At 35.4% G+C, this 14,778-nt stretch overlaps 1 protein-coding gene across 1 annotated transcript in view; it reads left to right on the top strand.

Annotated features, from left to right (window-relative positions):
• The window catches only part of Zmynd10 (zinc finger MYND-type containing 10), a 97,897-nt gene that overhangs the window by 58,421 nt on the left and 24,698 nt on the right, over nt 1-14,778 (top strand). The window contains exon 5 of the mRNA XM_068228262.1: nt 1,922-2,046. Within this exon, the coding sequence (XP_068084363.1) occupies nt 1,922-2,046 (125 nt within the window). The remainder of the gene's footprint in view (nt 1-1,921; nt 2,047-14,778) is intronic.

Below are 14,778 nucleotides of genomic sequence, written 5' to 3'. Positions count from 1 at the left end.
CACATTCAAATAATTAGGAATATATAAACATGTATGTGTATTTCTGTTTAAATCCTTAAAAACTCGAAATGTGGAATGAAGTCCTCACTTCTCCCCACTCTAGCATAATAGAAATTTCATAAATATAAATGTTTATATATTTCTAAATATTTGAGTGATTTGGTAGAATCTGATGATGTTCTTTCAAGAACAAAAGATGTCATTCTGTTTTAATTAAGTTGTTTCTTTTTTAGGTATAATTTTGTAACCATATGTTTTCTTTTTCATGTAGTTTATACATTTATTACTCAAAATTAGTTTCAGCAGACTGAAGACAGTTACAAAATAATTTTAAGGTTCATCTGCTTGTAGGTGTTGATGAAGTGTTCCCCATTGCAAATTAGTTCGGACAAGACCTGGATGTTCACCTATGGTTCACCAACTGACTATTGAGGTCACCTAAATGAGTTATTATGAGTATGATTATTATTATGATTATAATTATTATTGTTATTATTATTGTTGGTGTTGTTTGAGTTATCAAGTTCATAGACTTGTTTGATGCAGCTCTCCATTCCACCCTATCCTGTGCTAACCTTTTCATTTCTACATAACTGCTGCATCGTACATCTGCTCTAATTGTCTTATCATATCCATACCTTGGTCTACCCCTACCGTTCTTACCCCCTACACTTCCCTCAAAAACTAGCTGCACAAGTCCTGGGTGTCTTAAGATGTGTTCTATCATTCTATCTTTTCTTCTCATCAAATTTAGCCACAACAATCTCCTCTCACCAATTCGATTCAGTATTTCGTGATTCGATCTATCCATCTCACCTTCAGCACTCTTCTGTAACACTACATTTCAAAAGCTTCTATTCTCTTTCTTTCTGAGAGCGTTATCATCCATGTTTCACTTCCATACATTGTTATGCTCCAAACGAAAGTCTTCAAAAACATTTTTCTAATTCCTATATCAATATTCGAAGTGAGCAAATTTCTTAAGAAATGCCTTTCTTGCTTGTGCTAGCCTGCATTTAATGTCCTCCTTACTTCTGCCATCATTAGTTATTTTACTACCCAAGTAACAATATTCATCTACTTCCTTTAAGACTTAATTTCCTAATATAATATTTCCTGCATCACCTGACTTCGTACGACTGCACTCCATTACTTTTGTTTTGTTTTCATCTTTCATTATTATTATTATTATTATTATTATTATTATTATTATTATTATTATTATTATTATTATTATTATTATTATTATTTATTGTTGTTGTTGTTGTTGTTGTTATTACATATAGATTTATACTGCAATGCAATTGTGTAATGGAGGTGCTTTAGCTGTAAATTCATTATAAATGAGGTATAATGTATCTATCTTTCTATCTCTCTGTGCTATTCTTGCAAAACCAATTATGGTGACCTCAGATTTTCCACCCTAATATATTTGTTCAGATTATGTAATTTTAACAAGATATTCTTTTCAAAGGAAGTAATGTATGGTGATAAAAGAAATGTGTTCAACATTTTAAATGTTATGTAAGAAAGTCAAATATTCAATGAATTAATAGGACTGAAATTATTTTAAAAACAATATTCTGTGTCATATCTCTATATCCTATTTTATAAATCAAATGGTAGTAGAGCTATATTAGACTTGATGTGATGTGGAAAACAGGACATCCTGGAGGAATTTTATCTTACCTCTGCCACATCCAGTATAAATTTTACTTTCTATCAACCTATGTTTGGACCCAAGAGGCAATATTTCCTGCATCACCTGACTTTGTACGACTGCACTCCATTACTTTTCTTTTCATTTTTGTAACTACCACAAAATGTTTAAACTTCTATGAGATGACACTCATTCACTAGTAATTAGGGTATACCTATGGAAAGTTTATAAATGAAAGTTAAGAATTTATTTTCCTTCTAGTTTGCCACTAAGTGCTACATCAAGAATGTATGCTACCCATGATGTTCCTATGTTATTCCAACATCTCATTATAACATCTCCATGGACCAGAAAGACAGCAAAAGGAAAAATACAAAAGTATATTGGTAAGATTTGTGTAATTTTCTTTGATCAGGTTGAAAGCTACAACTTCATGTTTCACCATTTTTTATTTTTTTAATTAAGATAGCAGTATAGATTTATATAAATACAGGTAGTAGAAGGATAAAACTGAAGTGTTGACATTTCTAAAAAAGATATGAAGCTAGGCAGGAGTATATGAACCTATACACAAAATAAGCACAATGACAGGTTGGAGGGAACTTAATAAAATAGAGGTAAGGACAAACATATACAGAGGAGAGAACAAGCATAAACTGTACATATTTACTTGATTCTATTTTCATAGATCTTCTCATCAATCCTAGATCTTAATGTTCTGTATATTTCAGCTAATCTCTGCTTTCTACCTTCAACAGGAAATGGAGATGTACAGGGCTTTCAAATTAAAATGCTGCCAGTCACACAGACCTCATAATGAGTGAGCATTTCCAGGCAGCAAAGCAGCCACGTGATGCTGGGTGAGCCAACAAGGGAAGGCTTCAAGGTGTTACACTCCAATTCCATTCATAATATGCAAGCTAGTAGCTCTTGTACACTCCAAAAGTGAAAATCATATGGGCACAGATTAATATTTAATCCTATTTATTTCATGTCATAGGTTCAGTCAGGAGAAGAGCATTCACTTTACGAAGGAATTTAAAAAAAGTTTTTAGCACATTTTTAGCTTGTATTATGTATTACGTAAATAACTTTAACCTCCCTATTTCACTGAAGATGGCTCAAATGAGTCAAAACATGTTTAAATTTTATTACTCCATCTAATGATGGAATTATGTATTGAATAGGAGGATACATTAATTTTTTCCTTTGTAAAGTGAAAACCGTCAATACAGATTCTAATATCTTGTAATGTAAAAGAAAAGCATTCACTACAATTTGCTTTACGTCACACCAACACAGATTGGTCTTATGGCAACAAAGGGATAGAAAATGCCTTGAGTGGGAAGGAGGCGGCCATGGTCTTAATTAAGGAACAGCCCCAACATTTGCCTGGTGTGAAAATGAGAAACAACTGAAAATCATCTTCAGGGCTGATGACAGTGAGGTTCGAACTCACTATCTCACAGTCGCAAGCTCATGGCTGTGTGCCCTTGGCCAACTCACCCAGCAGAGCATTCACTGATGAGCAACTTAATACTCTGTGGCAGGTAATATTGCACAAAAGAAGTGAATATAAACTAGCATAGAGCTAGAAGTTCCATATTCACAACAGCCTGTAGTTGTTTCTCACAGACACGGTATCCCAAGGGATGAAGGTGTTAAATCCAACGAACATTGCTCACTGTTTACAACACTGTTGCCTACAAAGTGACAGGAAGGAAACAACTATCATAACTTTGAAACAAAATAGGCTTTTACTATATATGATATATAAGTTATACAGCTCAAGCTGTGCTGATCTGATGACGCTGAAACCTACCACAGACAAACACAACGGTGCCATCTAGCAGCTGGTGATCACACAACGCCACAGAGCCAACCTGAAGACAATTGGAGCAAAATTTCAGATACTTATTGACTTGCCCTTGTATATTCAGGATGATTGTAGAAATTACCCATTGGAATTCGGTGATAGCATGGTGTAATCACATGTTGAATCTGGTTGTTACAGGTTTAATCGTAAGCCATATCAGCAGCAAACACTTCATCCTTGAAAATGATGACACTGTAGTCTTCCTTGATCCTCGCTTTATTAACACTAGGGATAATCAGGGAACAGAAGTGTACAGAAAGTGAAGACAAACTAACAGTCAACTGTATGACTGTGACTGTCCCTTTCAACCTTACCTCAGCTACAAGCTACTGCACAGTGCGTTTCCATGCATATTTTAGTCTCTTTCAATGTTAAATAAACATTATTAAATATTAATCATCACAAACGTTTTTTCTCTTTTGGAATATACTCTACCTCAGCTACCAGCATGCAAAATTTAACACCTCAAAGACTTTCCTTGTGAGTGCTGAATAATGACAGACAAATGATTCCTGTCTCTGAGTGGGCTCTGTGAACTGGGTGCTGACAAATGATAGACAAATATTTCCCGTCTCCTTTCTGTTTCTGGTTGAGTTTGCTACCTGCTTCAGGATGGTTAGACGATTAATAAAGGAAGATCATGTATTTCTAAGCTAAGTGTATTTTAAACTTGATTCCACTCACTGGACTCTTAAGGAAATTTACTAAAACATTTCTTGAAGCTAATTCACCCTCAAAAAGTGCAATTGAAATATTGGTAAGCAAATGCAAATCTACACATTCAGTGCTCAATAAAGATCACAGGTGTAGATGTACAGCACTAACACAAGAAAAGGTAGACAAAATCAGAGTTAGTCTGATTCATTTTCCACAGGAATCAATTTCCAAACTTGCACTACATGGTACCGAACCGTTGCACATAAAATCATGTAAAGCAACACTAGTTCATTTGCTGAAACCTCAAGATCTGGCTTCCTGAGTGCAATTTTGCAAATATTATTCCAGTTAGTAAATGATGGCTTAGTAGACCCAATACTTTTATAATTTTCTGATGAACCTTGGTTTAAATGTAAGTGGGCAAGTTACCAGGTATAACAATTGCATTTGGAGCTTTGAAAATTAGATAATTTTCTTAAGGAAGTTCTGCTCTAAAATTATTATCAGTCCAATATTTTCCACAGAGACCATAAAAACACAAATTTTGAGGATGTTTTTCACAGAACTGACTGATGCTGAGCAAGATTATGTTTAGTTTCAGCAAGATTCTGCAAGATCTCACACAGTAGCTAATTATGTAACTGCAATGAGTGAAGGGTTTGAAAAAAGACTGATAAGTAAAGTCTTGTGGCCCCCTCAAAGCTCTAATCTCACACCATGTGATTTTTACTTGTAGAGAAGTCTAAAAGATAACATGTGCTAATCAAATCCCACACATCTGCTTCACATTAGAGCAGTTACATCTAGTTTATTAAATAAAGTTCCAATCTCTTGATTGCTGTGAATCCTCCTGTCAAAGCCATTAACTGGGCCCAGGATCCTGCACAAGACTCTGTTTTTGAAGTTAATTAGAGCTCAGCTGATTTTCTCGCTCATTACCTAGTCTTTTGCACTATAAAGAAGAACTGCTAAAATAATTGTTATAAATAGAAAACTTCATGTTTCTAGACAGTACTTTTGAACAGAGTTGACAGATGGCAAAGTAACATTTATTTCTTTTTTATATTCCTCGATTTTTGATCTTCTTCTTTTTCTAAGATAGGCTCTTTAATTTTCACTCTTAAATTTGAAATCTGAAGCTCTTTAACCCTTATGCTGTACAAGTATTTTTGGACTTGTTTGCAAATGAAAGGAAAGAAAGTAATGTTTTCAAATATTGTATTTTGTGTGCTTTACTTGTTCCATCGAGTAATAGGAACTGACTCAATAATAAAAATTGTGAATTATATTTTAACAAAGAAACAGCAGCATTAATAAGACAGTGGTGACAGACTTTGTTATCTGATAACAACAGAGATGACTGCTACAGATAATTATATACAATATGCAACATGAAAACACTTTTGTTTTTGTTTTGTGATATCTGAAGCCATCTCTTTTCAGTTTCAACCCAGTTAATTTATAACTGTTAGGTTCTTCAGTTTTCCAAAATTAAATTTGACCGAGCTCGATAGCTGCAATCGCTTAAGTGCGGCCAGTATCCAGTATTCGGGAGATAGTAGGTTCGAACCCCACCGTCGGCAGCCCTGAAGATGGTTTTCCGTGGTTTTCCATTTTAACACCAGGCAAATGCTGGGGCTGTATTTTAATTAAGGCCACGGCCGCTTCCTTCCCACTCCTAGCCCTTCCCTGTCCCATCGTCACCATAAGACCTATCTGTGTCGGTGTGACGTAAAGCAATTAGCAAAAGAAAAAATAATTAATTTTGAATAAAGAAATTTGTAAACTACCTGAAAAAGAAAGAATATGGTGACTAAACTAAACACATATAAAAAAATTCATTCCTATTTGCACTACTTAACTTCCATTAGCACTTAATGAATCCCACAGGAGGTCACTCAATCAATCAATACTGATCTGAATTTAGGACAGTGGCCCAGGTGGCAGATCTCCTATCTGTTATTTTCCTAGCCTTTTCTCAAATGATTTCAAAGAAATTGGAAATTTATTGAAGATTTCCCTTGGTAAGTTATTCCAATCCCTAACTCCCCTTCCTTTAAAATATTTTCCCCAATTTGTCCCTTTGAATTCCAACTTTATCTTCATATTGTGATCTTTCCTACTTTTAAAGATACCATTCAGACTTATTCGTCTACCAATGTCATTCCACGTCATCAATCTGCTGACAGCTCGGAACATACCACTTATTATAAATTATAAATTTACTCATTCAGGACAAATATTTCAGATTCCCTATGGGAATCAACATCTATATTACATACCACTTAGTCGAGCAGCTCGTCTTCTTTCTCCCAAGTCTTCCCAGCCCAAACTTTGCAACATTTTTGTAACGCTACTCTTTTGTCAGAAATAACCCAGAACAAATCGAGCTGCTTTTCTTTGGATTTTTTCCAGTTCTTGAATCAAGTAATCCTGGTGAGTGTCCCATACACTGGAACCATACTCTATTTGGGGTTTTAACAGAGACTTATATGCACTCTCCTTTACATCCTTACTCCAACCCCTAACGACTCTCATAATCATGTGAATCATGTGTAGAGATCTATAGGTTTTATTTACAATTCCATTTATGTGATTACCCCAATGAAGACCTTTCTATATTAACACCTAGGTACTTACAATGATCGCCAAAAGGAACTTTCACCCCATCAATGCAGTAATTAAAACTGAGAGGACTTTTCCAATTTGTGAAACTTACAACCTGACTTTTAACCCTGTTTATCATCATACCATTGCCTGCTGTCCATCTCACAACATTATCAAGGTCATTTTGCAGTTGCTCACAATCTTGTAACTTACTTATTACTCTATACAGAATAACATCATCTGCAAACAGTCTTATCTCTGATTCCACTTCTTTACTCATATCATTTATATATATATATATATATATATATATATAAGAAAACATAACGGTCCAATAATACTGCCTTGAGGAATTCCCCTCTTAATTATTACAGGGTCAGATAAAGCTTTGCCTGCTCTAATTCTCTGAGATCTATTTTCTAGAAACATAGCAACCCATTCAGTCACTCTTTGGTCTAGTCCAATTGCACTCATTTTTGCCAGTAGTTCTTGAAGTGGTATAAAGTATATAAAGTATAAATTTAAACTTAAATGTAATGATGTAATGATCTGAACCATAAGTGATATTATAATACACAGTTCAATACGGAAAAGAAAAACAGGAAAACAAAGATGTTAATAGAAGATAAATAGTTGTGGATCAGATTCTTTTTTTTTTTTGTTATAAATAGGGTTGAAATAGATAGGAGTTGATTAATAGAGCAGGAAATGGAAAGAAGAAAGGAAAAGATAGGATAGGGAAATAAAGGAGGAGTAGTAGTTTAAGGTGGGGCAGGAGGATGGGTTATTGGAGGTAGAAAACGTGGGTAGAAACTGTGTAAGGCATGGAAATGCGAATTTGTGTTTGGAAATTTAGAATTTTTGAAAATGAGAATGAGGAAGTCGTATAGAATATTGGGTTTTTCAGAAATGTTGTTTAAATTGAAATTAGGGTTGACGAATTGGTCAATGTGAATAAAACAATTTTCAGTTGTGTTTAGAAGGGGGCTTTTGTTAATAATTTCGATTTCCTGTTCAATTTTGGTGAAATTATGTTCAGGGTCTTGTATGTGTTGTCCTATTGCAGAGAATCTGTTGTATTTTATGGCATTGACATGTTAGGAGTATCTGATAGTAAAGTTACATCCGGTCTGTCCGATGTACGAAGAGCTACAGTTGTTGCATTTGAATCTGTATATTACAGATTTAGAAAAAGCATTAGATTTATTTAATGAGTTAGAGTAGTGTAATATATCAAGATTTCTGTTATTGGTTCTAATTAATAATAATAATAATAATAATAATAATAATAATAATAATAATAATAATAATAATAATAATAATAATAATAATAATAATCGTATGGCCTCAGCTACCGTGTGCAGACATTTCAAGTTGACGCCATCTGGTTGTCTGCTCGTTAATTTTGACATTCCGTTTTACTCTAGGCCCACTAGATGGCAGACCGAGTAAACCAAAACTCTCTTGGGTGTCTATGGCTGAGATTTAATTAATTTTGTCGGGTAAACACCAAATGTGTCACCAGAGATCTTTTACATGCCGACATCGTACGACATGGAGTGTCGAATGGACTTTTTCCACCCTTCAAAAATCCGACTACCTCCGCCAGGTTTGAACCCGCTATCTTGGGATCCGGAGGCCGACACTCTACCGCTAATCCACAGAGATATTTTCATGTTGTGTTTTTAAGAATGTTGGTGACTTTATAAGCATCTTGAGTGAAAGTAAAAGTGGAAAATGCAGTGGCTTTGGTTTTATCTTTTGTTAACGTGGTTTTGGGACGGTGTTTAAATTTGTTAATAATGTAGTGATTATTTGGACTTGGAATGCTGTGGGGAATTTTATATGTTTGTGTGTTAATTCATGTGTTCATTTATTTATTTATTTGTTTTTGTGTCTCCTGTGTGTGGGAATATGTGGAAGTGTTTTGGTTAAGAAACCGCTTCAAAATTATTTAATTATTGTGAAAAATTAATCTTAAAAACGTTTTAAGGTAAGATGAAATATTTGTGAGACATACTGTGGCACACATGCCAGATTAGGTAGGATGCTTCCAGGAGTTTCCGGTTGCATTATATTGCATTAGTTTGGAAATTTCTCTATGTTACAAGAGGTACTTGATCAGCAGAATCTGCTGGGCCCTTATTGGCCATAATAAAACTATTTGTGATTGGCGGATGAAGGAAAATAAGGGACTCATTGGTTGTTTCACGATGTCACCATTTCTGGTAGAGGAGCTCTTGGCGAGACCCGAGCTCTTCGAAGTCGCCTTGTAATTTTGACCGCTGAAGGGAGAGGTTGCCTTCTCCAGGTGACGAGTCTTCTTGGCCCCTCCAACAGGTAAGCACTTAGCTTTTTCATTTTTCGGCTAGTAATCTTCAAATGTAGTGTTCCGTTTAATTTCTGTTTTTGCCGGAGCTTACCTGCTTTTCCTTCAGTCGGCAAATTTTCTTAATATGACTTAGCATTTACGGCAAGTCACGTCATATTTGTTAAGAGACAGTTCCCATTTCTTTTGTTTTCGTAAATTGTGTGTTCAACACCTCTCGATGTAATTGTAAACTGTAAATTTCCCCTTTGGGGCTGTCTCATTGTTCTGCGTCATCTTAGAGTATTCACATTTAGGACGGGCACCTTTCATCAGAAGTGTTTTTGAGGGGGCTGCCTCCTAAAGATGCTCTGCACAAGGATAATAATCTTGATGTTGTGTTCTCCTTTCTTCCGGGTATATCCTTCTGACTGTATAATGTTACTTACATTTTATTCTTTCTGACAGTATTATGCGATTTAAATGTTACATCATGAAATTTGAACATTGTGTGAGATGTTCCGTCCTAAAGTTACATAAAGTAACATAACTGAATTCGAACCTTCTGGGTAATTTTGTAATTATTGTTTGAATTATTTCCCGTTTTAAAAGTGTAATTTTGTTTGACCACATTTGCGTGTTAATTCGATTTAAATGATTAAGTAAACTATTTATTGAAATGGAATCTTCGCTTCTTCAGCATTGCCAATACCTTTCACCACCTGGATAGGGTTCCTAGCCATTTTCCATTTCCTTCCTTAGCTGTCATGTTGCTTAACCTGATCGTTACTGTTTGTTGTTTTCTTGTGCAAATGTACGCTTGTTTTTAATATTTTTGATTGTGTCCAAACTTTTTAAGTCTACCTTAATTATAATTATCATTATTATCATGTATCATTATTTCATTTGTGTTTGTATGTAACAACGAGGTTACATAATGCATTATGGCCAATAAAGCATAATGCATATGCATAACCTCGTCATCTTACATTTAAATGTTTTAAAAATTAATTTTTCACAATAATTAAGTCATTTTGAAGCGGTTTCTTAACCAAACACTTCCACATATTCCAACACACAGGAGACACAAAAACAAATAAATAAATGAACACATGAATTAACACATGAATATATAAAATTCCCCACAGCGTTCCAAGTCCAAATAATCACTACAAATAATATCATTTATCAACAAAAATAATTTTGTTACACTTTAATTTGATTCTTACTTCACTCAATCAGAACTTTAACACAAATTTAATCCAGAATACACAACAACGACAATAATAATATGAATATAGTTCCATGAAAGGCGTTTACATAAAAAATGACATAACGAAAAATGAAAGGAAAACGAGCCAACCCATTAAAAGCTCATTAGACAATCCCTGAATATTTTCAAAATGAATTTAAATCACAATAATAATATAACAATAATAAAAATAACAGTAAATATAATAGCTTAATTTGAATGAACTCAAACGTTAAGTAAAAAGCTACAATGCCGTAGGCCAAGCCAAACTAAATTTATGCACCAGATTAAATAAAACCTACAAGTACAGTTCCAAAAGAGTTGACATAAGTGAAAATAATATACCAGAAAATTACCAATGAAAAAAAAAAAAAGAAAAAAAAAATGCAAGTAAAAGTGTTGACATTAGCAAAAATGACTTAACAGAAAATTACTGATAGAATAGGCAGCCCATTAGATACTCATTAAGATTCCCTGCATAGTTTACAATGCAATTTTAAATGATAATAGGCCTACTATATATATATGATATACTAAACTATAGATTAGATAAGCTTGAGGTACTAGAAAGGAGAATCATGAGAAAAATCCCAGGCCCTCTGAAATTAATAAATTAATAACTGGTTCGATAGAAGGCAATTCGGTTTTAGGAAAGGTTATTCCACTGAAGCTCAACTTGTAGGATTCCAGCAAGATATAGCAGATATCTTGGATTCTGGAGGTCAAATGGACTGTATCGCGATTGACATGTCTAAAGCATTTGATAGGGTGGATCATGGGAGACTACTGGTAAAAATGAGTGCAATTGGACTAGACAAAAGAGTGACTGAATGGGTTGCTATATTTCTAGAAAATAGATCTCAGAGAGTTAGAGTAGGTGAAGCTTTGTCTGACCCTGTAATAGTTGAGAGGGGAGTTCCTCAGGGCAGTGTTATCGGACCTTTATGTTTTCTTATATATATAAATGATATGTGTAAAGGAGTGGAATCGGAGCTAAGGCTTTTTGCGGATGATGTTATTCTCTATAGAGTGATAAATAAGTTACAAGATTGTGAGCAACTGCAACGTGACCTCGAAAATATTGTGAGATGGACAGCAGACAATGGTATGTTGATAAATGGTGCTAAAAGTCAGGTTGTGAGTTTTACAAATAGGAAAAGTCCTCTCAGTTTTAATTACTGCGTTGATGGGGTGAAAGTTCCTTTTGGGGATCATTGTAAGTATCTAGGTGTTAATATAAGGAAAGATCTTCACTGGGGTAATCACATAAATGGGATTGTAAATAAAGGGTACCGATCTCTGCACATGGTTATGAGGGTGTTTAGGGGTTGTAGTAAGGATGTAAAGGAGAGTGCATATAAGTCTCTGGTAAAACCGCAACTAGAGTATGGTTCCAGTGTATGGGACCCTCACCAGGATTACCTGATTCAAGAACTGGAAAAAATCCAAAGAAAAGCAGCTCGATTTGTTCTGAGTGATTTCCGACAAAAGAGTAGCGTTACAAAAATGTTGCAATGTTTGGGTTGGGAAGAATTGGGAGAAAGAAGAAGAGCTGCTCGACTAAGTGGTATGTTCCGAGCTGTCAGCGGAGAGATGGCGTGGAATGACATTAGTAGACGAATAGGTTTGAATGGCGTCTATAAAAGTAGGAAAGATCACAATATGAAGATAAAGTTGGAATTCAAGAGGACAAACTGGGGCAAATATTCATTTATAGGAAGGGGAGTTAGGGATTGGAATAACTTACCAAGGGAGATGTTCAATAAATTTCCAATTTCTTTGAAATCATTTCGGAAAAGGCTAGGAAAGCAACAGATAGGGAATCTGCCACCTGGGCGACTGCCCTAAATGCAGATCAGTATTGATTGATTGACTGAACAACAGAAGTATGGAAATTAAGATCTAATGATGAAATATACACGAACATAGAAAACATAACAGATCTAGTACCCGTACTCTCCGGTGGTGGTGGTGATTATTGTTTTAAGAGGAAGTACAACTGGGCAACCATCCTCTATATAACACTAATCAGAGAGAAAAATGGAAGGGGTCCGACACTTCGAAAAATGAAGATATCGGCCAAAGTAAGACAATGGCCACGAAGGGCGTGAAATGAAAGACTCCCTAGCGCTCGCAAACCTAATAGCGTCGGGGTCAGAAAAGAACAAGAGTTGACCAAGGGAGGTCGGATAGGATAGATGAAAGTGAGGAGCCTGGCACAAGTAAGTGGAAGGAATGCCAGGACTCAGCTAAGGGCCCTGTGGTTGCCCACCCACACTCCAAAGTTCAGAGCCCCTGGGGCTCCTTTTAGTCGCCTCTTACGACAGGCAGGGGATACCGTGTGTGTTATTCTACCGCCCCCACCCACTCCGTTACTCCCATAGGTCCGAGGCTTGCTTAAAATGTTCTGAGCTCAGTAAATTCATGAAGCAGGGTGCTACCCTACTTACACATAGTCCAAGTGAGGATCTCTCCTTTAATGGGTTAGGGACCACCGGCAGATTGTACAGCCCTAGCTGCCTGAGCACAAGGAGGGCCATGATTCAGAATATGTCTGAGATGTTCACTCCCATTCCATAGCAACTGGTATCCCGACTCTCAGTACCACTTACTAGGCCAATCTGCTGTTGCCCATGGTTCACGAACTAGGACGTGACTACAGTAACCCACACCATGAACCATGAACGAATATGTCATTTTATTTTAATTAAGTTATTTCTTTTTCAGGTGTAGTTCTATTACAAAATATTTTCTTTTTCAGGTAGTTTATAAATGTATTTATTCAAAATACATTTCAGCAGATAGTCACTTTTTTTAAATATCAAAAAATTTGAAAAAACTGCGGACCAAAAGAGTGTGCTATAAGAAAGGAAGACATATAATAGGATGAACACAATGGAAGGTCAGTGTGGGAAAAGGGAGCAACAGAAGTATGAGTTGAGGACAAACATGGAAACACAAAAGGACAAGATAATCTCCACATCTTCACACACTGCCATCTTCAAATATATAGTCTCTCTCCTCATCAATCAGTTTTTCTGCATCCATCTCTTCTCAGCCCCCAACATGCTCATTTCTGCTTCCCAGCATCATCAGTAATCAACTCTCATTGAGGGGCCATCTTGACAGATCTTCAGTCTTGATGTGGGATAAGTCTAGGATAAGAAGAAAGCCAGATATTTATAGGAAAAGGGAACAAACACAAGACATAAGTGGACTAAAGTCAAATATCACTAAATGGTAAAAAGGGGTTAAAATTATAAATCTTGTATACATGGATGATTAATCGCAGTTGTATAGGCCCTGTTAATATCTATAAAATTAGTTCAACTATAGTCAAATGGGATAAGTCTAGGATAAGAAGAAAGCCAGATATTTATAGGAAAAGGGAACAAACACAAGACATAAGTGGACTAAAGTCAAATATCACTAAATGGTAAAAAGGGGTTAAAATTATAAATCTTGTATACATGGATGATTAATCGCAGTTGTATAGGCCCTGTTAATATCTATAAAATTAGTTCAACTATAGTCAAATGTCACAGCTTAAGCGTTAAATTATAATTCTATTATAAAGCTATAACATTTGTTTACTCCACTTTTTCTGATTGACTATGCAGCTTTATTTCTTTGTCATTTCTGATCTAGTCTTGTAATTTGCTGTGAAATAATGACTTCATTTTTACCATCATCAATGACAAGACCACCTCTTTATTGAATCTCATTCATCACAGCTGTGAAGAGAAGAAAGAAGAGGAGACAGAACTCCACTTTGACTTAGACTTTTATTTATTGGGGTTTCATTGTGACTGTTGATATTCTGGTAGATATTCTCTATTCCCTAGAAAAGTAGATTTATGCTGAATGTGGGAGAAACAGAGTGCTGGTACATCTTATCCCTTTTTATTCTCATTTATATTGTTGTTGTAGATTAGAATTAAATATTTACAATTTTGGATGTCTTTTAATTTTTACAGCAAATTGAACTGCAGTGACTCTCAGGTTAGCATCATTTTTCTGAACTCTTTGTTCTTCACGGAACTGTCATCAGTGATTCAGAATTTCTCTAAAATCACATCTTGATATTCTTAAGCCAAATCCTATGATCCTAGCTGCTCATTGTCCAGTTCCAAGGCTGAGTTGTCAGAGTTTTGGCCTTCGGTTCTTAAGGTCTAGGGGTTTGATTCCTGGCTGGGTTGAGGGATTTTGATCATAAATAGTTAATTCCCATGACTCAGGGATGGAGTATCTGTGCCTTCCCCAACATTATTGCAACTAACACACAATATTGAGTTCCACCACATTATCTCACAGTTTCCCATACATGGCAAATGCCACCCGTCATTGTCGGAGTGCCTATCTTACAAGGGCTGCACTTGACTAGCAGTAGCCACACAAAATTGATCAATAATTTGCTT

The sequence above is a fragment of the Anabrus simplex genome, chromosome 6 (genome assembly GCF_040414725.1).
Source record: "Anabrus simplex isolate iqAnaSimp1 chromosome 6, ASM4041472v1, whole genome shotgun sequence".
Classification (NCBI taxonomy): domain Eukaryota; kingdom Metazoa; phylum Arthropoda; class Insecta; order Orthoptera; family Tettigoniidae; genus Anabrus; species Anabrus simplex.
This window is presented reverse-complemented; position numbering and strand designations above follow the sequence as displayed.